This window comes from Pyxicephalus adspersus, chromosome 3 (genome assembly GCF_032062135.1).
Source record: "Pyxicephalus adspersus chromosome 3, UCB_Pads_2.0, whole genome shotgun sequence".
Classification (NCBI taxonomy): Eukaryota; Metazoa; Chordata; class Amphibia; order Anura; family Pyxicephalidae; genus Pyxicephalus; species Pyxicephalus adspersus.
Window position 1 is genome coordinate 22,598,092 of NC_092860.1, and position 27,791 is coordinate 22,625,882.

Below are 27,791 nucleotides of genomic sequence, written 5' to 3' on the forward strand. Positions count from 1 at the left end.
AATGCAGCTCCAGTAAACATTCACCCAATCTCCTCACAATTTTATACGCTTGACGTCATCACGCCATTCAAGGTCAAGCAGTAATAGGTCAGTTCTTTGCCGGGCTTGGAAACGTCACGTGACAGGCATTAGCGAATCCTGGTGGCGTTTGTATTTGTTAGCCCCTTCGCTATTGGTTTTAAGACTTTTTGTGTCGTTCTTGTTCATTTGTGGATCTGTCGGTCGAATAAAACGTCACGGACGGCGGCTGCCATTGCAGTGTCTTGACTGGTGTCAGTGGAGGTCGGTGCATAGAGGTGAGGGATGGCGGTAACGTGGTTGGGGAAGGTTCACACGTGAATTGTGGGCGCTTATCTGAGCCTTCATGTACTGAATGGTGAATACGTGGCAGGCGTACATTTATACATTGTGTGGGAGACCTTGAAGTGTCAGGGTGTGTGGGAAGGCCGGTAATGTGAGTGGGGGCTGGGTGCAGCATGACATGTATTGGGCTCCTATATGTTCATCTTTACAAATATACGGTGTATATAATACTAATCACAGAGGAATACATAGGCTGCTATTGCTGATCAGTGAAATGTCTGACATGCAGATCCTCAGGCCTGTGACAAGTATGGATATCAGGAGTTCAGGGATCACCTTGACTTTGTATGTTTTGGCTTTGATGCCTGAGGGTCATGTGACATTGGGCATTCAGACCCCCATTATAGAACATAGGAATCCTTGCAAGTGGCACGGTCATCATTGTGACCCACATGTGACATTTGTACATTTAGATGTTCTTTAAATGTAGCCCTCATAAGTAAATATAAATATATATATATAATGTATCCAACAGCATGACTGCCATGCTAATCCTCTGTTCAGTCTGAGAGGATGGATTAGATCAGTGTTTTTACAACCAGGGTTCCTTCAGAGGTTACCAGAGTAATGAGGTTATTCTACCTGACCCCAATGATCTTTTGGCTCTCTATAAGGATGACATTCTTTCCAGTGGTCAGCAATGTATGTATTATTATTAAACAGGATTTATATAGTGCCAACATATTATGCAGTGCTGTACATTAAATAGGGGTTTCAAATGACAGATACAGACACCGGAGGAGGAGAGGACCCTGCCCTGAAGAGCTTACAATCTAGGAATGTAAGAAGTATTCTTCCTACTTGGCATCACACCAATGTACTGTCAGCTGTGGATATAACAACATATTTGCAAATTATGGCATATAGTGTACGTACTTTATGCTGTTACCTTGCAGCGATGACAGCTCCAGAAGCTATCATTGCTGCAAGAATGGGATTTCACCTTTCTGTCCCATGGCAGACTTAAAGCAGACCTAAATGCAACATTTTTACTTTTCATAGAAGAGTAAACAACCCTTCTTAATACAGTAAAAATGTTGGTGTTTTTTTTTTTATAAAAAGGATGCAGCACTGTCCCTTTAAGTCTTGATTGCCGAAGCATGGCCTGATCTCGGGCATTTGCAGAAGGTAAATTTTCCTTCTAGGTGAAAGAGGTGCCGATCTTGTGCATGCGTAGTGAGATTGTTTTTTTTTTTTTTGTGCTTTAATAGGAGATGGTGATCCTTCTCACTGATTTGGTGATGTAACCCCTGCGCATGCACAAGAATTATGTTTCCAGGCCGGCTCTGTGTTCAGCGATGTAGCACAGAACCAAGATCTAAGCACCATGACGTTTTAGAGCTAAAACAAAAAGCCACCAGGGCCAAGGGAGTTAAAAAAGAAAAAAAAATAATTACCACAATATGGCACTCGGGCAAGAACCAGGCTCTTTGCCCACAGCCCTGAAATGTCAAAGGACGCTTCCAGTGATAGATTAAGCTAAAGCTTTACTTGCTACTTTGTCCTCCGATGAGTCTGGGTTCTCAACAGTGTACACAGAGACGCTGCCCTCACCCTCCAGTGACACAGGTAGTCATGTTTTAAACCACAATATCAAGGCCATATTTGCATCTATACCTACCAAGTCTGATATGCCCAATTTGGTCTTTGAGATTGAAGCCATGGTCTGATGTGAAATTGTGTATTATGCATTGTAAATGAATGATTATGAGAACCACATCCACCGGGACATTAGAATTCTGGGCATACCTGAAGCTGTCCATAGGCCAGTACTGCATCTAGAAAAGGGCCTTGGACTGATCTGCTACAGCACACCTAGAGCTGGACAGATTACATGGGGTCAGTAGATGGGGATTGCAGTTGGAAGAACCGTGTGATGTAGTTTGTTGTGTCTATTTCTTTACCGCTAAAGAAGAAATTATGCACTGGGCCTGGGGTTCTGGCCCTGTGTACTTGTCCTGCTTGTACCATATGTCTCTCCTGACACTAAAAAAGCAATGCATGCTGAAACCTCTTCTGTCTGTGATTCTTCAATCTGGAGCCTACCTTTTTCACGTTCAAGTTAAGAAAGGTGATCACTTCAATCTTCAGTGTATCAGTTAGCAGATTTCTTCCATTTCCTGGGAACTAATATAATCTTTGTGTCAAGCTGTCCGGATGTACCTGAAGATACATCAATCATCTCTCCTGGACAACCTCCACCTCTCACTAAGCTCCCAGATTTCCTGAAACAATCAAGCAATGATGTGAAGATTACCTGTGAACATCTTTGACCAGATCCATTATATTGTCTCTTCAGTTTTCCAGCCACTTTCTTTTTCTTGGGCCTATTAACTGATATAACAGGACCTGCACCCGATAATTGTGCCTTTCTATTGCTAGGCATTGAACTTTTGTCACCTGTCTTTTTCCTCACTATCTTCCATGATTTTACATTTTCTTCTCCCAGGTCAGCAGCCCTTTACATTTGTTCTGCATTAGTCAATATGTAAAATTAATGTCTGATCAGGAATAAGAGCATCTCATCCAGGCTTATATTTTATTATAGTTTCCTTTACTGCTTATTTCTGAAAAAACTGCATCTTCTGCAGGTGTTTAGCTTGTTGGGTGAGTGGCATATACCTTAATCTTTCTGCAATTTTGTCAATGTTGGCTTGCACATCCTGTAATAATGTATGAACCAGCAGGCATACATAACATCAAGGCAAATAACACTTTGGATAAATATACAATGCACCCTTTGGGTATGTTTATTCACACACCTGTACTATGTTTACTTTCAGACCATAATCATGGCAAGTCGCAGATCTGCAGTCAAAGCCCTGGACTGGCTGGCTTTTGCAGAAAGAGTTCCTCCAAATCAGAAGGCTATGTTTAATGCACTGAAGACCCGCAGTGATACAATTTCTGCAAAGTGAGTGCATGGCAAATTTAGGGCTAGAAAACCTTTAAATTGCTTTTAAATATATATGTGGATTTTGCATTGTTACCTGCCAAAATGTTAGTCTGATTTTGCTTCTTATATTTATATCTGTGCAGATTTTAGAGATCCATGTCAGTTTAACGCATTTTGCCAATAATGTGTACCACAGTGTGGCTGGAACGGAGTGAGAAGAAAGGAAATTGGGTTAGAGCTGTTGGCTAACTTTAAGCTGATGGATTATAAAGACCTTTAAAATCCCTCTACAGATAATATCAGGGAAATATATTTTCTAGGGTCTGTTTGTAGATGTAGCACATTCTCTATCATAGAATGTGTGCTTAGTTTCACATTTGCTGCTTTATAAATGGACTCCATAATGCTTTAAAAGTTTCATGTAACTTGTGCACGTAAAATATGCAGTTTAATATGGGGGGAGCAAAAAATGCTGCATCAGCGAAAGGCCTAAAAGTTTTAATGAGTCTTCATGTGCCCAAGCATGGTCACATAATGAATCCAGTTTCAGATGAGGAGGTGAATTAATTTCAAAGCATCCAGGCTCTGGGAAAGGGAATAAAATAGGAGTAATAAATCTCATCTTTGCACTGGCTGTTTCTGTATCAGGGCTTAGGGTTTGGTCCCCCACCCTGAAATTCATCAAAAAACTAAATTGGATACAGGAGTTGAAGCAAGGGCAAGCTGTGATATTAGAAGCCCCTCCTTGACTTGTAGAATCCTTGCCCCCTGACAACCAGAAGCTCCACATCCTATAACCTAGGGCCACAGTGGCCAGATTCCTACATCCAGTCCTCCAAGATAGGGGGTCTAACCTATTTTGTGTTACTAAAAGAAATATGGCAGCTGCATTTTTAGTGCAACAACGCTCAGTGTGGTGTGCTATCACTTGTGGTTCCCACAAATTTCACTATGTAGTATTCACGTCTGCAGACAAGTGTATTTAAGCCATTGGCACAATAGCAGCATTTACCTTGATGAACTGCTTGATTCATCCCTTATCTGTGGTGTTTCCAACCTTCCTTTTAGGCATGTTTTTTTCCCAGTTCCATTTTATGCATATGGACCCTGGTGCACCAAGATAATGAATTACCTTTTTTTAACAGGTTGACCTCTCTCCCTGCCAAACCGCCAGCAATTGACTGGGCTTACTACCGAACCACAATTGCCAAGGCAGGCTTAGTGGACGAGTTTGAGAAGAAGGCAAGTCCGTTTCACATGAGTTTTGATTGCAAAAATTTAAGTATGAAATACATTTTGAATCTAATGTGTGTTTTTTAATTGTTTTTTTTTTAGTTTAATGCCCTTACCATCCCAGAGCCCAAAGATACCCAGTCTGAAAAGATAAATCTCCAGGAACAGGAAGCTGTAAGTACTTTTGATATATGTTGGATTTTTCTTTTGCTCAGAAGTTATACACAAATCTGAGAATGGCCATTATTTTGGTGACTGAGCATACATACAATTTTGTAGGTTTGTCCTTGTCTGAAAACCACATCCAGCCACTCCCATCTTGTCTCAGCTTCCTTCTTTCCAGGACTCGCTTTTCCATCCAAACAGCGCCAGTTTTCTTCCAGGTTCATCCTGATGTCTCCTGATCATGCACACTGCAGGTGCGAGATTGGGTGATGTTTAAAAAAAAAACAAAAAAAAACGCCAATCTCGTTGTGCATGCATTATGCACAAATATAAATACTGATAAAAACACAAACTTCAATATCCATCTTTTTACATAATGTTGAAGATGTGATAAGTCCAATTTAAAGCACAACAGTTGTTCAAAATGTGTAAGTGTCCATAATCAGTGCAGTATGACCTAATAGTAATTGCACCTTCAGTGAAAAAGTTTCCTCTTTGCCTGTAAATTTTAACGTCTCTTGCTTTTTTTTTGCTTACAGAACAAAACTGCTTTAGCTTTCATTGCAGAATCTAAAGCCAGGGTGGCTTCCTTTGAGAAAGAGGTATGCAGTTACTATATTGGCTACAAAATGTTTACTAAACCCTTATTTATATATAATATTTTCTATCGGGTCAGCTGACCAAACAACTTCATTTTCAGCCAAAATGTATTGTCATGTGGCTGGGTTTGTGTACAGTCTTGTGACCAAAATGGTGTTTAGGGAAAGGTGTTTATTTTGACAGAATCAGTCTCCATCAGTTTTTGTATGGTGAAATGGCCATGGTTGGTGTAATTGATTTACAAATATTAGTCAAAGGTACATATTTTCCAAGTAATTGACATTTTTTTTACCTAGCCAATTCCCTCCTGTAGTCCATAGTTAAACTTCCCCTGCAGTTACCAATGCTGAGCTAATGTTTTTCTAGGTTCCTTAGCTAACACTGGGGAGTATTTATAATAACTATTTTCCATTGCTCATCAATAACTTGTAATACAAATTAGAGACCTATATTACTTATTAACCTTGTATTTTTTTCTATAGTGTTGACATATACCGTACTTAACTGCATCCATAGCCATGCCACTAACTGTCCCTGAGAAGAACAACTCTGTTCCCATATCATATTTTCTTCTGTTTCCTGTGACAGATCTGACTTGCATTTTTTTTTTAATACAGCTAGACAAGTTTAGGAACCTGATTCCATTCGACCAAATGACAATTGAAGATGTAAATGAAGCTTTCCCTGAAACCAAGCTGGACAAAGAGAAATATGTGTACTGGCCACACAAGCCCATTAGTGAACTTTAAGAGACACAGAAACACCAACTTAAATATCAATAAATCTTCTGTAAAGACTGTTTTCATGAGTATTTTTAATATAATTTGAGCTATTGTGTGATTGTTTTACTGTTTGTATGACTTTGGTTTTATGCTAATGGAATCGTGTGGGTACAAATATGGAAGATACTATTGTTGGCCTCATTTCACTACCTAGTGCTTTACTGTCTGAGAGTTCGGACTGCTAGCTGCATGTTAACTTGAAAGATTCACATGGTAGATCTCACTTTTTTTTCATTCTTACCCACCATTGAGTTCCAAGGTATCCTGAAGTTCTGGCACAAGGCGGGAGGGGGGAGCTGTCACATTTACAAAGATGGAAATCTGATGGTGTGGCTTTATAATCTTACAATTTTTTTTGTTGTATGGAGCCCATGACAGGTTGACTGCTCCATAGGCAATTAAAGAGATTTTCCTCACTTCCACTTGTGGTGGGACAACCTTTTTATAGGACAGGAAGTGAATAAACATCTACAACAGTAAAACCAAAAGTTCCAGCATTCCCCTACTTAACTAAAAAAGTACACCTTTGGTTGTAGACATAATTAAAGAAAAAGCAAAAATAATGTATTGTCACATTTTGGGTTATAGGTATATTTATTAAATGCTAACAACCTGGATCAAAGCTTTTCCCTTTTGTTTTAGTAATATTAGATGTTTACATGTTCCATTTGCCAATGATTGCTGCAAAAAAAATGACAACCACCACCAGATGGCTGTAATACAGCCACATCTCCAGTTTCTCCTGTATATTTTCCTGTTCTTTATTCAGCCTTTCCTTGTTCTGCAGAGACATAACATGTGCTTTTATCTGCTGTAAGTCTTTAAGCATCTTTTCCGACACTGTAGTAGGATCTTCATCCATCGGTTCCTCATCCACTGGCTGCACATCTTTGGAGAGATACTTGAAGACGAGTTCTGGAAAAAATATATGCATCTTTTGGTATGGACATTTTACTGTTTTGCACCCTGTTTCGTTATACTGATCCTTCAATCAAAAAAATGCTTAAATATTATTGTGCAAGTCCCCTCCAAAACAGTTCTTTGATGCTCATGTACCTGTTGAGGGCCCTTCAGGAGGACAGGTCAGCAAATGCACTGACTAGTCTGTTGCTATGCAGTAAGCTTGTCATTTCTTGTCTCTTCTTGGGCCACTACTGACTGGCTGTTGAGTTGTCCTTTCCTAGACCACTATTGGTAGATACTGACCAGAGTATATTGGGTATCCCCCAACAAGACCTGCTGTTTTGAAGATTCTCTTAACATTTGTCAAGGTCATCTAAATCCTTTTTTCCTATTTCCCTGTGTCTAACACATCGAGAAGTGACAGTTCTCTTTTGTTGATGCCATTGTAACAATATAATCAATGTTCACTTCACAAAGTCAGTAGTTTTCAGGTGCTGGCTGTTCAATGTATAGCTACAATGCAAAACGGCTATAGAAAAATTACTCAAACTATACCTTTGGTGTAAATGTTTTCTAATTAACTCCACTCCCCAGCATGGGTGCTTCCCACTTGGACCAATACTTGGGTGGAGCACTTATACAAGAGTGGCTTGCAAGGCATTTTAGCCCTCCCAGAAATGAAAGGTTAGATACCCCAATAGAATGCCAAGCAATGACAAATGTAACAAGCAAGGAACACGTCAAACTTAATAAATAGGGAACTCTCTAAAATACTGAACTTACACATAAAAATATGGCTATCTGACCACCCATGTGCATCAAAAAATTAAACGACTCTCTCCCCACCATAATCTAGATACAGAGATCTAGCTATTACAAACCAATGCCCACACAAGTCAAGGCGGGAAGTTTTAACACTCATGCCACCTCCTGTCTACTTCCAGAAAATACAGGTATTAGGTGGCAGGACATCTGATGGCAAGTGAGCAGGGCAGTGGCACTTTATGCCTGTGATGTTCGAAGTCACACCTTAACAAGCACAGTACCCTCCCCTAGCTATGATAATCTCCACCTCCCATCTACCTTTACTGAGTAGATAGAAAATGACTGTTTCTAAATTGCTGTTATCTAAAACTTACAGAATATATTGGAGTGGCTTTACTACAAAATGACCAGACCTCTGTATTGGGACATAGGTAGGGAAGCCTATATAGTTTTTTGGGGGCCAAACAGTTAATTGTATTTTTGTGTGTAAGTTTAGTTATCCTTTTAAGCATAATATAAAGATAGCAGCCACATGATGTTGAGCAATTGAGATTATGTTTGCAAATAGCCAGAAACATATTGTGGGTAATTTTTAATGAATAGGATAACTTTTTCCTTTTTACAAATATTTTTTTTAATTACTAATAAGATATTCGTAAATGCCACAAATAAAAATGATGAGTGAATCCAGAAATATGAGAAGCTAAATTGGAATGCAAACTTGAAGCTGAGCCTTACTCCAACCATTCTTGTGGATAAAGAGGATCGGCTGATAATTATGACAACATCACATAGATGTTAAATTTGTTGTAATTGCTCTGGGTTTTTTTGTTTTGTTCTAATTGTGTATAGTAACCAAGTATTACAATGCCGAGTGACCCAAAAGTGTCTCAGCATTAAAATTTTTGCTGGGTATGTCTTAATTAGCATGTGTTTCAACAGTTGAAGTGTGTGAAGTACACATCAATAATATAGTATAGAGTGTACATACAAGTGCACCTATTTTTGTGCCATGAATCCCCCTTTTATTACCTCAAATACCATTTTTCTGAAGCTCTGTATATACATAGAAAATGTGAAGGTCTGGTGTCTTGTCAGTCAGGAACTTCTGTAGTGTGGAATGTGGTCAAACATGAAGGTGTACAGTTTTAAGGGTGCCAATACAGTGAGTTGGGGGCTTGAGCAGTGCTGAGAAAGTAGCTTTATAAGAAGTGCTGAGAAAGTAGCTTTATAAAAAGCAAACCAACCCGTGTTAGTTTGCTTTTTATAAACGAATAACATGTTTCTTTAAGTAGTTATACATAGTAAATAACATGGATTTATTACCGTAATAGAAGGGAAATTTCTTGTTGGGAGTCCCTTCCTTTTTATGGATTTTACCACCAATGTACATTATAAAGATAATTTCAATGATTCCCAAAATCATCAACAGCATGGTTCCAATGAAGAACAACACTGAAACAGAACATATTTTGTCAGGATACAGTTTATGGACCAGTATACAGCAAGCAAAATGGCAAATCCGTAGATATGTATAGCACATTCCCAACACAACAGTGTTACATAATTAGCCAGGTTGAAAAAAGACATAGGTCCTTCAAGTTCAATCACTGGAAATAAACATATGCCAGATAAAAACCCTATGGCCATAGTGTTGGTTAGGGTGTGTGTAAGTATTTGTGTACCATTATCCTAACTTTCCACATAGCACAGAGGAGGGTAAATTGGGATTCCAATTGCAGCCCAAAATCTGTAAGACTCCTATCTGTGATGTGTCACTGATTTCCACTTAGTAGTAGGCATACATCAGTGCCCCGGAACAGTGATAAGAGATTGATACAAGGGCTAAACTATTGACTTTTTTCAAAAAGTCAAAGGGCGATTTATAAAATTGGAATCTGACATTCAGTCAAATATTCCCTTGTGGGAAATAATTACTGCCATTAAAACATATAGAGCTGGAAGATTCACAGAGAATGTTTGAAGGGATTAGAGCCCAATATCTATAACACTATTGTTTGGCCCACATAAACATACAAGTGTCAGGGAAAGAAGGAGAGAGTCCATCTAAAATTGTGCATCGAGTACAGAAGCTGATACGCCATTTATGAAAAAGTTTCTTTTTAAGACTGCTGGGTATTTAAATCTACTTTTTGCATCACAATGAATTTCTCATTTTTTTGACCAGCGCAAACAACATCGGTGTTGAAATTTTACTCTTGGGCCCTTGTTACATTGGTTACACTGCCAATGATGAATCTCTAATGTGCAGCTGCAATAAAAGTTCTGTTTTGCTGGACAAAACACTGCAGAATCTCAATTAGTAAAGGAGCAGAAATATAGCAACATCTTGATGATTTGGCCAGTGGAAGAGACACAAAGTAGAAGATAAGTGGGCTTTTAGGAATTCTGTCACTATAATCACTAGTGTGAGGTGGGTTTTGGACCCAAAGGTAACAATGATAGGTCTATAGTTAGCAATAAGTAAACTTGCCCAGGTTCTGTTTGCTGCAGACTCAGCCCCTAACAACCAACATCCAATATCTACAAGGTATGTCATTGGCAAGACAGCTCCCAGCTGATTACTGTTCATTTGGTAGTCACAATTTCAATTGACAAAGGAAAGGCTGCAGGTCATGTTTATTAGCCATTGAACCAGCTGTGTTCAAACAGTAAAAATAAAGTCTAATAAAATAACAGGGCAAATATGTAAACTTTGCAATGAACCCAACCTAGCAGCAATCCATATCTATGAAGGTAGAAGTTGAACAAATAAAAAGAGGTTAAAATTGTTTAAATATTGTGAATATAACTGTATGAACATTCAGTTTAGTCATCTTGTGAAAAGCTTTAACTTATTGAATATTTATCCATTTTATTGTGTGAAGTATCATTTAGTAAATCAGGACAATGTTTTCTAATAACTTGATAACTGGCCAGCATCAGCTCTGAGACAAATATTTAAACACTGACATTGTGTTAAAGCTCTGTTCTTACCAACAACTGGAGGTTTATTGGTGGAAGCAGGCAGGTAATCATTAAGAATGATTGCCAGAACGGATATCCCCAGGAGCACTGTGAGTTTGAAGTTGGCTTTTTCATGGTAAGATTTGGGAATGAAGTAAGAGAGAAGATCCAAGGTCAGAAGTAACAAAGTTGGGACGATAAGGCTGTACATGTAAATGCTTGACTTGCGTTTCAATATCGCCTAAGGAGCAATTGAACAATACATAAGCATTTAAATAAAGGTAAATAATGGTGACTTGTGCATATTAACCTCCCTAGCAGTTCATTTATTTCCGGTTTTATATGTCTAAAAGCGGTACATTGTTTTTCATGAAAATTTATTTTACAGTATAATATAATAGTAAGAGTATAATAAAGTTTGAAACACAAAATCATGTAAAAATAATAAACTGAATAAAATAAAAAATCTATATATTAAAAAAAATATATTTTTTTTTATTTTTTTTTTAAATAAATATTATACTCATACTAATATACTGTAAAAAAAACGTTCTTGAAAACAATGTACTGCTTTTACACATATAAATCCAATGTATTGCATTCAATACAGTTATTTTGTATTGAATGCAATACAAATGGTTTTTGAATTTCCCGCCCCGCCGGCAACATACACACGCACCCACGTCACCGGGAACTCCCCAGTGACTCATCGGGTGACTGGCCGGGGGAAGAAGGAAGAGATTGTAGCGATAGACGACGTGGGACGCTGGCGGATCAGGTAAGGCTGTATTTACCATTACCTCCCATAGGTTTACCTACCCCGAGTGTGACTCGGGGTTACCGCTTTTAGCAACTTTTTTTTACCCCGAGCCACACTCGGGGTAACCGCTAGGAAGGCTAAGAAAAAAAAAAATCAATAAGATAATAATGAAAATTTATACTTGTCTCAAATACTTAAAACGTACCTAAACTCAGAATTTTCACTGTACATAGTAGGCTAGACAACCCTTGTATTTAAAGTAAAAATGTTTTTGTTTGTGTGTTTTTTTTTAAGTGCAACACCCTTTTTTTTTAAAAAAAAAAAAAAGCACTGCCCCCTTAATTCTTGATTGCCTAGGGGATCAAGAATGAATGAGAGCGCAGAGCCTCCCTGTATATCTATGTCACGCATGCCTGCACAAAAGTTGTGTCCATATGGGGGACATGATCAGTGAGGTCAGGAGAAGGACCCGCTGGGGGACGCACCAGCCAGGGTCGGTGCTCCTGTGCCCCGCAAGTCCAAATAAATGAATGGGTAAGCGGAATTTAAGGAACATTTTTAAGGCTTTTTGCTCTCTCTGCCCCCTTTGAGAGATGCAAATTAGCAAACTGACCCCCCTTCTTTTTTTGGCAGCTAGGCAAACTATTGCAGGTGTGGGGCTGAGACCAACCAGCTTCACAAAAATTGTTCAATGAGCCTTGAAAAAGATGACAAATGCACTAAATAATTATCTCCCAATTTTTGGCTACAACATCATAGTTTACCTGCCACAGAGCAAGATTTCTTGACCTTATAAGTTCTTTGGGCATTTTAGAAGAACTAATTGTGAAGCCTCTCATTTCCATTATGCCTCCTTCTATGGTCCCCCTATTTTCTCTTCCTAACTCTGATTCCCTTGTTCTTCACTTTTATTAACTCTATATTGAATGTCTTTCTACCCACATCTTTTTTTACTGCAGGTCTGAACAAAGTCAAAGACACGGCTACAGGGAAACCAGAAAAATTTTAGTTTATAACATCAGTACCTGGAATGTGAGTTTTGAGTAACCTTGTAATGTGCCTTCCTCCACAAAAAGATCCAGCAAACTCCATTCTCCAGTATCCAAAAAAACACCTTTGCTGCGTTCAAGGATTTTAGAGATATTTTTATCGATTTTCAAGATCAGGCTTGACTCTAGGAAATATAAAACATTGACATAAATAATATTATATGAAAAGTATCCATTATTAAAAAATAAATTGTCTTTTACAAATGTGATGCCTCAGTAATGTCCTAAGTTTTATAGAACCTCAGCTGTCATTCTTATAAATAAGAGATATGGTGACGTAGGAATAAATGCTAGTTATAGATGGTAAATTGTACATGTTTAGAGACATGAAAGATAAATTAAACACTTTTATAGGCTAAAAACAAATGTTTCTAAATGTATGCTGTCTCCAGTGAGATGTAAGAATATGTGTTAGGATAAGAAGTACTATATGTGTGTGTTGTGCATTTCTAATTCTATACTAAAGCTAATAGGTCTTTATTATGTGTATTTTTATATTCTAAAAAGAGAATGTAAGAGCAGAGGTTTGATGATAGAGGTATTATGATGAGACTGGACCGTGGTTCTTACACATAAGCAGCCAGATCTTCGTTGTGGATTTACAGGGTACTTAACTCCAGTGGTCGCCACCCTTTGGACCTCACAGATCATTAAATTCATATTTTAAATTCCGCGAGTGCACATGCGCCAGGTCCAGAATCCTGACAACGCATGCACAGGGAGCTGTGTGTCACTCAAAAGGGAACAAACTTCCCCCAGAGTGATGTAATGATGCCAGAATCCACACACTCCCCCAGACCTGCTTGCTAAACATTCTGGGGGGACAGTAGTGCAGGACTGTGGATAGAACAAAAGTTGTGTCCATACGAGGGACATGATCAGTGAGGTCGGGAGAAGGACCGCTGGGGGGCGCACCAGCCAGAGCCGGTACTCCCGTCCCCTGCAAGTCTGAATGAATGAATGGGTAAGCAGATTGTAGGTGAGTGTGCCAGGAAAGGGGATTGTGTGAGGGTAATTGCATGTGTATGTGTAATGGTAAGGGTAATTTTTCTGCAGACCACCAAAATTTTCTTGCGGACCACTGGTTGGTGACAGCTGCTTTACACTATACTTTGCAGCTTATTAAGCTTTATACAGTATGACTGCATTGTACTAATGAATAGGGAGAATTCAAGTGAGTATAAGGTGTTCTGGGGGTTTTTATATTATATTACGCTGTTTCTTTGAATTTCCACTTTAAACAAAGGTAAATATTCAAAAGAATTTTATTTAACTTTGTATTAAAACAAAAGGATAAAAAATAACAATAACACTTTGTTTTAATTTTGAGTATTTCTTGTACTCAAAAACCTTAAACCTTAAATCACTTTTTCTGTGGTCTGCTTTGTTTGGTTTATTGAATTTAACACAAAAAATGAAAACATAATTGAAGATAATAAATAGATTCTCTCTACAGCAAAAAGTGGCATTAAAATATTACATTACAGTAATTCGAATTTTGGAAGATAGAACTAATTTGTGCTAACTGGACTAGATCAGAAAAGTTTTCCTTTTCCTCATTGGATATGATTTAGAAAACCTGCAATGCCACAAGCAGAAAGCTGTGTTGCTTCATTTATATCAGAGGTCAGCAAACTTCGGCCTTTAGGCCAGATATGGCCTAACCAGTAGTCCGTTCTGGCCTAACGCCCCCCTGGTCGGCCTAATCCCAGCCGGCAGGGGTCGGCAACCCGTGGCTCCGGAGCCCCATACGGCTCTTGAGCCTCCTTGTTATGCCTCCCTTTCTTATTTACCGCAGACGGTGTTAACACTTTCGCCGCCGAAGTAAGGGGACATTCCCTCAGAGGAATTTCCCTTCAGGGGCGATCCTGGTGGGGAGCGGAGCCATCAGCGTGGGACTCGAGAGAGAGTCCGGCCTAGTATGCCTTCTTGACCTCCTAAAATGGCCTAGTAGCCAAAAATCGGCTTTTTTATATGTTTCTTTTATATGCATTTATTTTAATATGTTTCCAAAAGCATCCCTTTTGTGCCTTCAAACTAGACTAAAATATACCGGTATATAAACACTAACTGAATTTTTTGCTTCAACTGGTAAAGAAGCTTAGTTTCCTAGTCTAGGTGTTAGCAAAGCAATTTGTTTCTGCATTGAGAATTTTAGGAATGTAGGTTTTCATAATTTAAAAAGCTAAACCATCTGAAGAATCTTCAACACAACTCAGGGGGTGTCAGATGCGGGGTATCCCTTATTCTACTGCACTCTATGGTCTCACAGCCACCAGTTGCAAACCTAGTGGGGTGCGGGACATATTGGTGACAGAGCAGTCAAAATAACACAGTGAGGATTGCTTGGCCACTGTAGCCCTTCAAAAGAGTGATGATCTGAGACATGTAAATGTAATATCTTATCTTTCACAGACTTTACACAGATAACTGAGTTCCTTTTTCTTGTAAAATGGCAGGATTTTCTCTACATAATGTATGATAATGCTTGATGTTCTGCAACCCTTTTAGTTGAGGATATCACTGCTAAATGTTTTGGCAATAATATCTTGAAATGTATTTGGCCCCAAAAAAGGTTTTCTGGGAAAGAAAGTCATAGCAACTCCTGTTAGTGTTCAGATGACAGCTTAGTGCTTCCATTAAGACACATTTTTAAAACTGAACAAAAGCACTTCCCTAACGCTGAATTTTCCCTACCATGACCTCCTAACCATCTCTGTGTAGTTGGTTGAGTAGAGGAAAAATGAACACAGGTCATGCTTCAATTTTTCTACATACAATGCTCAATTTTCAATGAACAGTTGGAATGTACTCACAAAAACTCAGAGGCAACTTCTCATATAGTTACTCCACAAAGCCTTTACCCCTTAAAAGTAGAAATTATAAATGAACCCATCATGAGCCGTCATCTCATATAAATGTACTTACACAGTGGTTTAATTTTTTTAAAGCCAGCCACAACCAGATACCAGTTAAACAAAACACATTCAGCAAATGTAAGTGACTTGGATGTGCTTTAAGTACAAATTGTTGGCTCCCATTATGGAAATCTGATCTTGTCTACATATAAAAGAATAATAGCTCTGCACCTATATCACCCTGTAAACAAAGTTTATGCTTAGATATAGGTATTTATGTATAGGCTGATATATTGATGCTGGGTTACTGAATGAGCTTACAATCATTATTTAAAAATGTGAATTTTCACCTAAGTTAACGTGGTAAAAGTGTCTGCACATGTTCGGGTATTTTAAGTAAATAGGAATTCGTTTTCCTATGACTGGATATAGTAAGTGAATGTCCACACCATTTTTGGGTCATTTGTAAATTAAAAAAGCCTTAGTGCTTTATGGAGATTTAAGTTGACACTGAATTGAATAAAAAAAACAACTTACCAAGGTGCATAAAGCTTGTAACGCTTGAAGAACATTTCTGGCCATCAAAAGGAAAATAATGGATATCCAATGTGCAAGTGCTAGTCAAATGCATGGGTTTAACTGCTCTGATCATGCCATCTGATGTTACATTGACATACGAAATCCATGAAGAAGTGTCTTCAACAACCCTGTCAAAGAAAAAGGAGGAACACCCTGGCACGGTGAAAAAAGTTTGTATTCTGGCTGTAGCAAACCACAACAATACCTTGACCTACTTTGCACTGTCCGATGGAACACAAGTTATACTTCAACAATCTTTACCTTTGTAACTTAGCATTAAAGGGCAACTTTACTTTAGGTACAGTTTTCCTTAAAATGAAGATTTCCCTCTTGCCCAGCATGCCCCCAAGTGTTGACCTGTCCACTATTACTAGAGATCTTTGCTTTGAGGCTGCAAAGTGCTGTACTGTTTATTTACAGAAAGTTCCTTGTCCAGTTTGTGCATGGACAGTAGATTTCTAATTTATATCTATGAGTCTGCATGTGTGGAGTTGTTTTGGCCAAGAGTCTGTGTGGCATTCGCACCACTTTAGAGATTCTTTACTATAATTTGGATACTTTACTTTAGAGCAGCATGCAATAATACACTGTGCCTTTCTGATCCCTATAGAACAGGCCTGTCCTGGTATGTTATGGTTTACAAAGTTTCAGGACAATCCTGGACTTTATGTGGCCCTTGATGAATGATGGACAGCCCTGCTTTAGGCCTTGTCGTTGGATTAGCAGCCAATCTCAAGACCCAAGAACTGTTATATGACCAAAGAGGGTGACTTTACCTCTACTCCTGATCATTCATGGGAGATTCCAGGGCTGGCTGGCTGATAGGGTCTCCTAAATGGCTCAAGGACAGTTTTGGGTTTATATAGACTTTAAAAAGTTGTACATACATTTTCTTTATATACACTTTACTGAGTTTGCTTACTCACGGTGTGCACTAGATGCTGCAACAAGTCATATATTGTCCCCTCTTTTCCTGGCTAGAACACTACTGGCGTTATCCAGCACTTTCCTCCATTGCATTACTAACCTTGATTTATCCCTTTCATTCATTAGATTTTGTTTATTTTAATGACACACTTCAGATCCTTCCCACCTGCCTTGTTTTGCCTGCATTGGATAAAGAAGTACAAACTTCTAGTGCTGATATAACTTGGTGAAAAATAAGGTATGTAATGACAGAGAATGGTTTAAGTTAAGTACTATATATCATTAGCATGTTGATGAGGGGGGGGACGGGGGAAGGCAGAATATAGATGAAATTTTACCATTAAACAAAGGAACACATAATGTCTTACTGTTCGTGGAAATAGAGGTCTGGCACCCAGAAGTAGGAAATAGGCAGCGTAATATAGCTTATATTGCAAAAATCATCGGGGCTCCAGGATATAAAGTCATTTTTCCACATCTGAAGACAAAAATGCACTTGTTAGTTGAAGAAATCCCTATATGCAAAGAGCAGCATCAAAAGGAGAGCTGGATGGACTCTTACCACTGATAGCCAGAAGTATGTTGTCATTGTCTGAGTCTTTTCAACCTAAGGAAATAGGACACATAGGAACAGGGTAGTAATCAACTGCATGCCACTAAGGGGTCTATTTATAAAGCAGTGAATCTGTCATTCACTGAAACGTTCCCTGGTGGAGAATCAATTACTGCTATTCGTACACATGGAAGATTCTCTACCAATGTTTCAGTGAATGTCAGATTCACTGCTTCATAAATAGACCCATAATATTCAGAACAACTGACTCATCTGTAGAGCAAAACATTACTAAGTTAGCCAAGTCAACAAATGGCAATAACTGAGATCAAACTGCAAGAAAATTTGGATTCCTAATAACAAATTATTCAATGTATTCACTGTATAATTGCACAGGGAAGTCATGTAAAAATAATAAAAAAGTTAAGTTATCACTTATGAATGATTTTTTAAAAATATTGATTAAAAAAACAACAATATTAAAAATTGCAAAACAAATATCAGGGTAATATAAGTTTTTATTTTACATGGATGATATTTTATATGTCAGTAAAGAAAAAGAATAATTTAGGACACATTTCACATATCAGTTGCAATTTGTTGATCACATTAACATGTGTGTTGCTGCAAAGCACAGCAGTACTCCATGAAAGCAATAAAAAAGTAGGCAGGCAGACAGGCAGGCAGGCCTAGGTCCTTTTCCACCAGGGAATGTGTCAGTGAATGTCAGATTGGCTGCTTTATAAAAATACCCCTCGGTCTGATAATGTGTTTTGAAAATGCTATTGTGAATAAATAATTATTAAGCCTAACCCATCTTTTTAATGTATTACATGTAATATTAATTATTTTCAGTGCCTTCCAGTGCAGTAAATCATTTGTGTCTTTGTATTCATACATTATACTATAAACTGTATATTTGAAGGCATTGCTCTTTCCCTTTTAGTGTTTTTACTATGTTCCTAACATTTAAAATCGAAAATATTCTACATATCACACTGATGGAAGCATTTTTTCTTACCAAAGACTGAACTGAAATGAATGTTGAATCAACAGAAACAATCAGTGGTTTGCTCCAATCTTTTTTTGGCATTGTCATTGACAGCAAGGGCCCACGTTCATTGATGTTGAGATATTCCACCACATCGTATTCTTTACAGGTCTTGCTTTGCAATGCCCCTGTAAAAAAGTCTACAAACAAGGGAAAGGTAATATATATTAGTGTATGGACTACAAACACCAGCACTACTGTAGGGTGACAATGTTACACTGCTGCCTAGCATATAGCAGTAGTGTGTCAGTCTATTATGGGAGCAACTTCAGTTAGCATTTGGGTTGGAAATCTGACCAGATAGACAGCCCCAAAACAACAAGATATAGACAACCCTACTGCAAATTGTGAGGCAATGACTTTGTATGTTGGCAGTAGTAAAAGCCTGCAAACTCCGGCAGGATTTCCTGTTAAAAACTTTGCAACAGATTAAAAAAAAAATCTGTAGACAGTAAGCTATGATGTCAATCATAGTGAAAATAGATGGAGGGTTAAAACAGAATAAACTGAAAACTAAAAAAGGACACTTACCTTTAATCTTGCAGATCCCTCGCTGGCGCTGGTCTTTCCCACAATCCGGTACCATGACGTCCCGGAATTCCTCTTCGTCCTGGTGCTTCCTCAGCACCGGGCATCACCATCTTCCATCTTCTTCCTGTCTCCTAAGCATGTCACCCGATCTCGCACTGCGCTTGCGTGTGATCGGCATTTCTTTCCCTTAATAGAAAAAATGCCCCTTCTGCGCATGTCTGAGATTAGGGCATGCGCAGAAAGAGCACCCAGAGCCTCCCTGGATGCATGATGTAGGTGTCCCAGGAGGCTCTCCACTGCTTTTTAAAGAGAAGGGTTGCCTTCCCTTTTATTAAAGTGAAAATGTTGAGTTTAGGTACAATTTAACATACATTTTAATATTGCTCTGTTATAGAATTTCTCAACTTTAAGGGTACCCCTGAGGAACCCTTAAAATATTGTACAATGTCAGGTCTTGAGGAACCCATGCTAAAATAAATTGTTTGCAAAGATACCCCTCACATATGAAGAATGTCTCAATAACAGCGGTGATCTAAATTCAATCCTTAGAGACAGGTAAAAAGTCCATTGGAGTCTTGCATGTGGCATGAGACCCTGAACAATGCATGCATCATCAGAGGACAGTAAGCCACAGCTCCAGGAACCCCTGGCAACCTCTGGAACGTTGGTTGAGAATGGCTTATATACATGTGATTGACTGTACTACATCTATGTACTATGAACTAACACCTGAGCTGCCTAAAATGAAAGATGGGATTCTGCAGATAGAACAGTGTGGTTCTTCAACCTCCAATTCTGTTTTTGGACAATCAACCTGGTTACTAGGGATGAGCTCATTTCGATCTCGCGGTGAATTAGGCCTTTCTCGCTTACAGAACATGTAAGCGAGAGCGGCCTTGTGATTCGCCACAAGGTCGTGTTCTCGCCGAACTCAGATGATCTCTCAATGGAGAATCTCTATTGAGAGTTTATCTGGAGTTTGCCTGCAGTCACAGCTGATTGGAGGCACCAGCGTGTCTCCATCCAACTGTGACTGCAGGTTCGCACGGTCACTGGGCTGTACTTATCAATGATAAGTACAGCCCAAGGACCGTAGGAACTGAACTCAGATGAACTCTCAATGGAGAGTTCGCCTGCAGTCCCTGCAGTCCCTTATCAATGATAAGTACAGCCCAAGGAGCGTGGGAACCTGCACTTCAATGAAATTCGCAAAATCAGTTTTCCAAAATTTCGTGGACTCATCAGGGATCAGGGAAATTTTCGTGGGAATGTCAGAGGCATTCTCGCTCATCCCTACTAGTCACATTCCATAATGGTTGGATTAAGGTGTCGGCTATATCTGCATGAATAAAAAACCTGGGATATTTTCTTGGTACTATTTGGAGCTGAAGAAATTACATTTCCTAGGAATTTGTTTTTAATAATTTCCCACTTTATACACAACTTCAAAAATGTTTCTAGTTATGTCTTTTATTAGAAGGGGTCATTAGAATCTCACACAAATGAGAAATAGAGTAGGGTATCAGGGTCATCAGCTGATCTTATACTATCAAGTACTGACTTATCATGGCTAATTCTATACTGTATCTTTGTGTGCCATCTCAGTTCAGGTCAAAGCTATTTGCATAAGGTTGAAAATGTGATGATGGGTACGCTTTACGTATCTGCTGCATCTGATACACTTTAATTTTGCATGTTAAGTGCTTGGTCCCCTGCTGTGGTATAATCCACTGATCGCAGCTCTGTAGTGGACCTGAAGTTGATGGATAGAACCATACCAGAAAACACAGCCTCCTAATTCTTATGTGCTAGATTCTTTTTTTTTTTTTTTTTTACAGCATGCTAACATTTATTTTGGAGGCCATAAACATTGGGCTTTTTGTTCGCTTCAAGCAAGTTTTGCATTCCTTTACCAGTTTTTCAATGTGAAATCTGCCCAAAGCAGGTCGGAAGCATGTCAGCTGCACCAGTAAATAAATTCTGAATAATTTCTGAAGGGTCTCAAATTAATGTTAAACTGAAGCAATTATCCTCAAAGCCCCTCGACATCATTTTTTTTATTAGGAATAGAGTTGTTATGATGTCATGTGTTTACTTTTGTTTTTCTGGCACTGGCATAGTACAATTTTTTTTATAATATTTCTCCATAGGCTGTAGGTAAGATAATAATACAACAGTGTATTTGTCTTCTAGCTGGGAACCTGCAAAACTCTGGTGCTGGAGAAAGCTAATTTCTATTTAGAAAACAGGGAATCAGACATTTCCTAAAACATTCCCTGGTGGGAATCAATTACTGTATTCGAAACACACAGACCTGGTAGACCAGTTTATAATTTCCATAGGCCACCCACAAAACCCACAATTAGTCTGTACAATTGCTTTAACTTCCTTAGGATTTACCAAAAGCTGTAATGTAAAATTCTACATATACAATGCCATTATACTTGCTCAGCAAAGTTGTAGGTAGATCACATTGCAATCTGAAATGAGCAGATCAGTGTTGGTGAGTTCATAGGTTCCAACCCTGAAACAGTGGAGCTGTCAACTTTTCTGATGTCCACAAGAAATAGCTTTAACGAGGAAACATTAATTCAAGAATGACAATTTACCATGTTCGATACTCCTATGGTTTCCTATGTTACTGGATACAAATATTTCATATATCCTAATTGAGAAAAGCTCTTTTAGCAGCGGCAAATACACTTTATGATTGATAAAATAATATAAATATAATCTGGAAGGAGCACTTACCTGCTGCACACAATAAGATAAGTAACCACATGGCTTCTACTTTGGTCTCAGCCTGCAACTGGGAAGAAATTTGGTATTTATGATAGACAATAAAAAGTCAGCGACATTTTTTATCTGATGAGTTTGGATGCCAACCGTATTATTGGTCAGACAAATTTTAAATGCAAAACATTGCTGTAAATACATTTGTCCTGAAATCTGAGAGCTCTGTTCCTCCTGGGAACACTGCAGCTGATGGTGTTGAACTAATAGGTTTCAAATGGCTTCTATGAATCTTAGCCATAAAGCTTTTTTTCTTTACAAAAAAGAAGCTGGAAAATCTACCTGGGATCAGAATCAGATCCTTCACGCTTCTAGTGAAACAAAGGAAGGTTGAAAAGTGGAGGTTCAGGGGTAATCTAACACTGGAGGTCATATTCAGCAAGTGTAATGCTACAAAAAGCTGCCAGTGACTACAGGAAATTGCAAGGCCACTGGCAGCTGGCAACTGCGAAAGTTTAAGCTGCAGCTAAAGCTGCCCCTGACCTGCTCTTAAGGTCTCCTCACTTCAGCTCACCTAGTAGCATATGGGGATGTGTGGCTTCTGGGGGTGTTCTGCTTTCTTGGAAAAGAAGGGGTTGCCTGGGGTGTTTGGCTTGGGGTAGATATGCCATTGGCTTTGTTGTAAAAAGTTCTTGTTGCACTGGTATTTTTGGCAGCACAAAGTACTATAAAAAAAGAATTGAGAAAATTAAGTAAATACTTATACACTATTATATTAAATCAAATTTAAAAGGTTTAGTAAAATTTCCCCCTAATGTTTCAGGAGATATACAATTATTTGAATAAATGGAAAGGGCACTCACTGTCGCTTTTAGGACACATTGCGTCTGTGCAAATGATGCTCTTGCCCAAGCTTCTATATTTATTTGAAACTCCCCCAGTTCGGGTCCTTCGGGTTTTGACTTTGAAAAAGTTGCAGGCTGGTTTTCTGAATTTTATTTGGGCACACAAATGACACAGAATATCCAGATCAGTGGTCTGTACACCCAAGGAATTGGGTGGTCTTGGGGCCCCAGACCTGGTTAAATATTATGTAGCAACTCACCTTCGCTACGTGCCCTCATGGACTATGTTAACCTCTCCCAGTGTTTGCTGAGAATTAGAGGAAGCTTGGATTGCCCCACTTCACCCTAATGTCATGTTATGGAGCTCCTTCATGTTATTAACGGATAGAGACCTGCTTTCCCCGATGGTGTTTGTGAGGAATATATAAAGAGCGTATAAGACTGAGTATAGTCTCGCCCAAATTTACTACACTCACCCCTTTTGAAAGAACTTGTGCACCGGTCTTTATGGTAAAGGTCTTATTTACTCCATTTATCACCTTCTCCATGTGTTTGCACAGGGGGCTTCTGGCAAATTTGCCTATATGGGCAACTAGGAAGCCATTTTGGCCCGTGCCCTAGACAGAGATGAATGGTCCAAGCTCTGGGAGGTGGCCAATAAAAAGCTCCATATGCACACTTTACAAAGAAAACTTGTACAAAATTTTGTTCCAATGGTATCACACGCCTGATATGCTGCACAGGCTGTTCCCAGCTGCAGATGCCCTTTGCTGGAGATGTAGATCCCAGCGTGGGACACTGAAGCACATTTTTTGGTTCTGTCTTACTATTTATAGCTATTGGGACAGGGTTAATAAGCTAATCACAGAAGTGACCCAGCAGCAGTTCTCCACCATTTACTGGGATTGCCCTTTATGGGCCTCCCCAAACCCACATCTAAGCTTATCACACATATTTTGGTAGCGACCCGTACTTTAATCCCGGCCAAGTGGAAATCCACACAGCCCCCCTCTTTGAAGGATTTACAGACTCGCGTCCAGGAGGTCCGTTTGATGGAAAATCTTACCGCTCTCCTCAGAAATAATGTTGCTAAGTTTGAACAGATCTGGGAATCTTGGGATGCCTATTAAGCCTATTTACAGGGTTAAAGTGTTGATTTGACTATATGAGCTCTTATTATTCATCATTCTGGTGACCCCCCCCCCTCCTTATTGTCCTGTTTACACCCTACCTGTTTATTTTTATTTTTTGGTTTTCTGTATACTGGACATTCATATTTTGCTTTCTCACCATATGGGATTATACTGTTTAGTTTACATTTTGCTGCTATTTTTTAAATATGTTATTTGTATGATCCTTTTTGATGTACTGTTAATTATCTGGTATACTGTACACTATGTTTATGTTTATATCTTGTCCTTTCTCTGTTTTTTCTGTTATTGTTTATAAAAATTCTTAATAAAAATCCAGTTTCAAAAAAAAAAAAAAGGTTTAGTAAAACTAATACCACACTCCTATTGATTAAACCATGCTTGGACGTACTGATTAAGTGAAAATATATAGTAAGTGTCTGCTGTGCATCACTGACTCTTAGCAAAGATTCTGAAAGTATTCAGACCTTCACTCTTCCCTTTTATTTAAAGAGGAACAAAACAGCCCAAAAAAAAATACACTTACCTTTAATCCCGCAGGGCAGTCCGATTCCTCCTGGGGGTGTCCTGCATCGGGTCCCGCGTCCTCCCGGTATCTGCCCCGGAGCCGGGCGCCACCATCTCTGTCTCTTCGTCCGGGTTCTTCATCCTACATCACCCGACCCCGGCGCAAGATCGGGTGACATGGGATGGAAAAAAAAACTCGCTGATCCTACTGAGCATGCTTGAGCATGCACAGAAGGAGCACCCAAGAGCACCCCGGGATGCCTGACGTAGGTATCCCGGTAGGCTTTGTGCTCCCATTCCTATGGCAGAATGGCTATTGATGCTGTGCTTTGATATGCAAAAAGAAACAACTGCAGAGTTTGTCTTGATCATTAAAAAAATGACAAAGGGTTGCAGAAAAGGTCAGCTCTTAAGATCATCCACATCCTCAGCTGTGTTTAGCAAAAGACTTCTTTTGCAAGTCATTGAAACAGCCCCTCCCCCCATCAAGCCTCCATCCTGCACATGAGCGAGCAGGGAAGCCCGGTTTGTATCTATGAGTCGTCCGTATGCCAGATGTCTTTAACTAACATAGCTATATATATGTGTATAGATATCACAATGAATTTACCTTACTGTTCCCTACAAATTTCACTCAAAGTGAAAATTCCATCAATCATTTTGTAAATGGATGTTATAGAATCCCCTTTATTAGATATATTAGGTTCCGATGTGTATGGGTGTGCAGTGCTGGAACTTACTTGGGCCCAGGTAGTTTACCTAGTATGGGGCCCAGACATTTCCAAAGCCAGCCCTGTATATATAAAACTTATATTGCTTTACACAAATATGTTGGAATCTAATATAAGTAATATAGGGGATTCTATAACATTGATTTACAAAATGATTTATGCAGCCACGTTGTACAAAGGAGAGTCAGTCCTGCTGCAGATAAAATTTTAGTTTGCCATACCAGACAGCTATGTACAAATAACATTGTTTTATGGTCCTGGTGTTTAATTGTATTTACATAAAATAATCAGAGCTGGAAAACATTCCTAAATAAGTGATGCAAGGCAGTATATAAAAGCATCGCTATTGAATTGTATGCTGTAGCGTTATATATTTTAATTTAATGTCATTGAATTTATTTAGTAGAATATGAATTATTTAACAAAACATTTAATAACACAGCCAAAGACCATTAGATAGCACACTTGACACATCTTAAGATAACACGTGTCACAGAGACCGCGTGGCCTAATGGATAAGGCGTCTGACTTCGGATCAGAAGATTGAGGGTTCGAGTCCCTTCGTGGTCGTTTTTTCGTTTTGCTTTTTAATACATTATTGTAATGCTTTTTAAACTGCTTTATATTTCCTGCTTTTTAAAAATACTTCATATTCTGTTTTCAGAAACCGAAAGTTTCAATGTTTTCAATACTCAGCGCCTCTTAAATGAATGGTCTTAGTATTAGCACTTATTATCAGTATGTGCTACAGCTGTAAAATAAGATGATGGTATAGGTGTGTATTTTTTCTCTCTTAAGGTTTGTAGGATCTATGGGTGATGCTGCAGAATTGCACCAATCATTTAAAATACATATAATATGCTATATACTTTGTAGGAATGAAAATATTCATCATCATCATTCCTAACAACTTTCCACTACACTTCATGCGCAGCCCCAGTGGCCTAATGGATAAGGCACTGGCCTCCTAAGCCAGGGATTGTGGGTTCGAGTCCCATCTGGGGTGGAATTTCTTTTTTTTCTTGTTTTACATTTATTTATTTTCAATTATAGGACCTAAATTAAAGTTATTGTCTTGCTTACATTTTTTTTGTTATATATTTAGTAATACATTTTGCAAATATCTATGCTGTACTGTTGCTATCTATGCTTATACTTCATTTAGTGCGTTAAATACGTGAACTTCCACAAACTTGTAAAAAAGTATTTTTTAACCTAGTATAGTTTATGTAGAATATTTAAATAGTTAGCACATTTATCCGGTAGAAATCGTCATTGTTGGTGGGAAAGTATGAATGATAAGAGCTTTGTATTATGTATTTCGGTGCGTGCTGCAGGAGCGACATCTGCTGGAGACTAGTGGAACTATGCTGTGTTAATGAGTGGATGGTAACTTACTTTCAGAGCTATTTTTGTTTTGCACAATATTGGTTTATAGGGACTGAATGTGGGGTAGATGCAGGGAGTATATGGGCATATATCTCTCCTACCACACAAATGTAAAGCCAAATTCGACCCAGGCCATCCCCTGCTACATTTACTTAAATCTGCATATATTGTATTATTTTGTTCCAGGGTGTCTTCTAACTGGCCATATGATTGGTCCCTCTGCAACAAAGAATGTAGGAGTTGAGCAGCTGTCCCAGCTGAAGGACAGAATGTAATATCCTTAGGGATGGCACTGGAAAGGAAGCGAGTATTGCAGCAACAGCAGAATTTTAGTTTTTAACCAACCTGAGCAATCTATTCTTGAACTGATTTGCTTGTGTTTTGAGATATCCGTGAATCTATTTTTTCTTTTTACAATACTGGTGCAATAAAAAAAAATGGTTTGCTTCATAAATGGTGCAAGAGGAGAGCAGTCGATCTATCTCAATAGGCACTGGTGTTTGTGTCAGAGAACCAATGAATCGATGGAGATTTTACATGTAGGTATGTAGTTTATACCTGGGGCAGCCTAGTTTATTGGAAAATGATTGGCATCTGCCGCTGGTAGCCACCTGGGATCACTTGATCCAACTGCATGTCTGAACATGGAGAAAGTAACACGGACAAAGTTTCACTTTCAGTCTGATAAAGCGGTTAGATGGGAAGGGAATAGCAACATATCAATCAAATTTTGGGGTTAGATAGATAGATAGATTAGATAGATGTGCTGGTGTATTGATTCATAATGATGAAAACTACACCAATTTAATTCTGCATACTAGAGATCAAGTACATCTCATCTGAATTCTGATTGCAATTTAGAAAAAAATGATTGGAAGTAAAAAAGCTCATACAAGTGTGTGCAGCGTTTTGGGTCCACCAGTCGGAGGATCGTTTGGACCAGGCAGTGGAGTGCATAACTAGTATGTAATCTGCTCATGTGTACTTGGCTTAAAAGTAAGAGTCCAGGAGCATTTGTTTCAAATGCTGCCTTTGCTATTTCAATGCAAATGTATTTGAATAGCAGACACATCTGTGTTTGAGTAGCAATCACATTTGCATTTGAAGAGCAAAAACAGCTTTTGACAACAAAAGTCTGTGCTTCTGCTTTGCCTGCAGTCCCAACGCACCTGAAGAGAACAAATTGTGTCCAAAGAAATGCAGCTCTACACAAAGCACACCAAACACAACCCCTGAATTGCCATGTACACTGCTCAAGTCATTGGGATTTTGAACACCTGTGTGATATTGTTTCTATTGTTTCAAGTACAAATGCTCTTTATTTGTAGTGTCAAAACGCAAGTTAATATTTTCCCCAGATCCAATCAGAGTTTTAAAAAATGATTTCACAATATATAAACATACACATTTTCAATGCCTACACCTCTCAAACTGAAAATTATTAGAGAACAAG

At 38.7% G+C, this 27,791-nt stretch overlaps 1 protein-coding gene and 2 non-coding genes across 3 annotated transcripts; all 3 read left to right on the top strand.

The window, feature by feature from the left end:
- The first annotated feature begins 142 nt into the window (after positions 1-142).
- ATP5PD (ATP synthase peripheral stalk subunit d) lies at positions 143-6,058 on the top strand. The gene is made up of 6 exons (XM_072403885.1): positions 143-296; positions 3,147-3,277; positions 4,405-4,501; positions 4,595-4,666; positions 5,197-5,259; positions 5,875-6,058. Exons 2-6 carry the CDS (start codon positions 3,156-3,158, stop codon positions 6,004-6,006), a joined length of 486 nt encoding a protein of 161 aa, XP_072259986.1. The 5' UTR covers positions 143-296; positions 3,147-3,155; the 3' UTR covers positions 6,007-6,058.
- Positions 6,059-25,446: 19,388 nt separating this feature from the next.
- Positions 25,447-25,519, top strand: TRNAR-UCG (transfer RNA arginine (anticodon UCG)). The gene has a single exon. It is a non-coding gene; the product is annotated as a tRNA-Arg (tRNA).
- A 363-nt stretch (positions 25,520-25,882) lies between these two features.
- On the top strand, positions 25,883-25,955 carry TRNAR-CCU (transfer RNA arginine (anticodon CCU)). Its single transcript has one exon. It is a non-coding gene; the product is annotated as a tRNA-Arg (tRNA).
- The last annotated feature ends 1,836 nt before the right edge of the window (positions 25,956-27,791 follow it).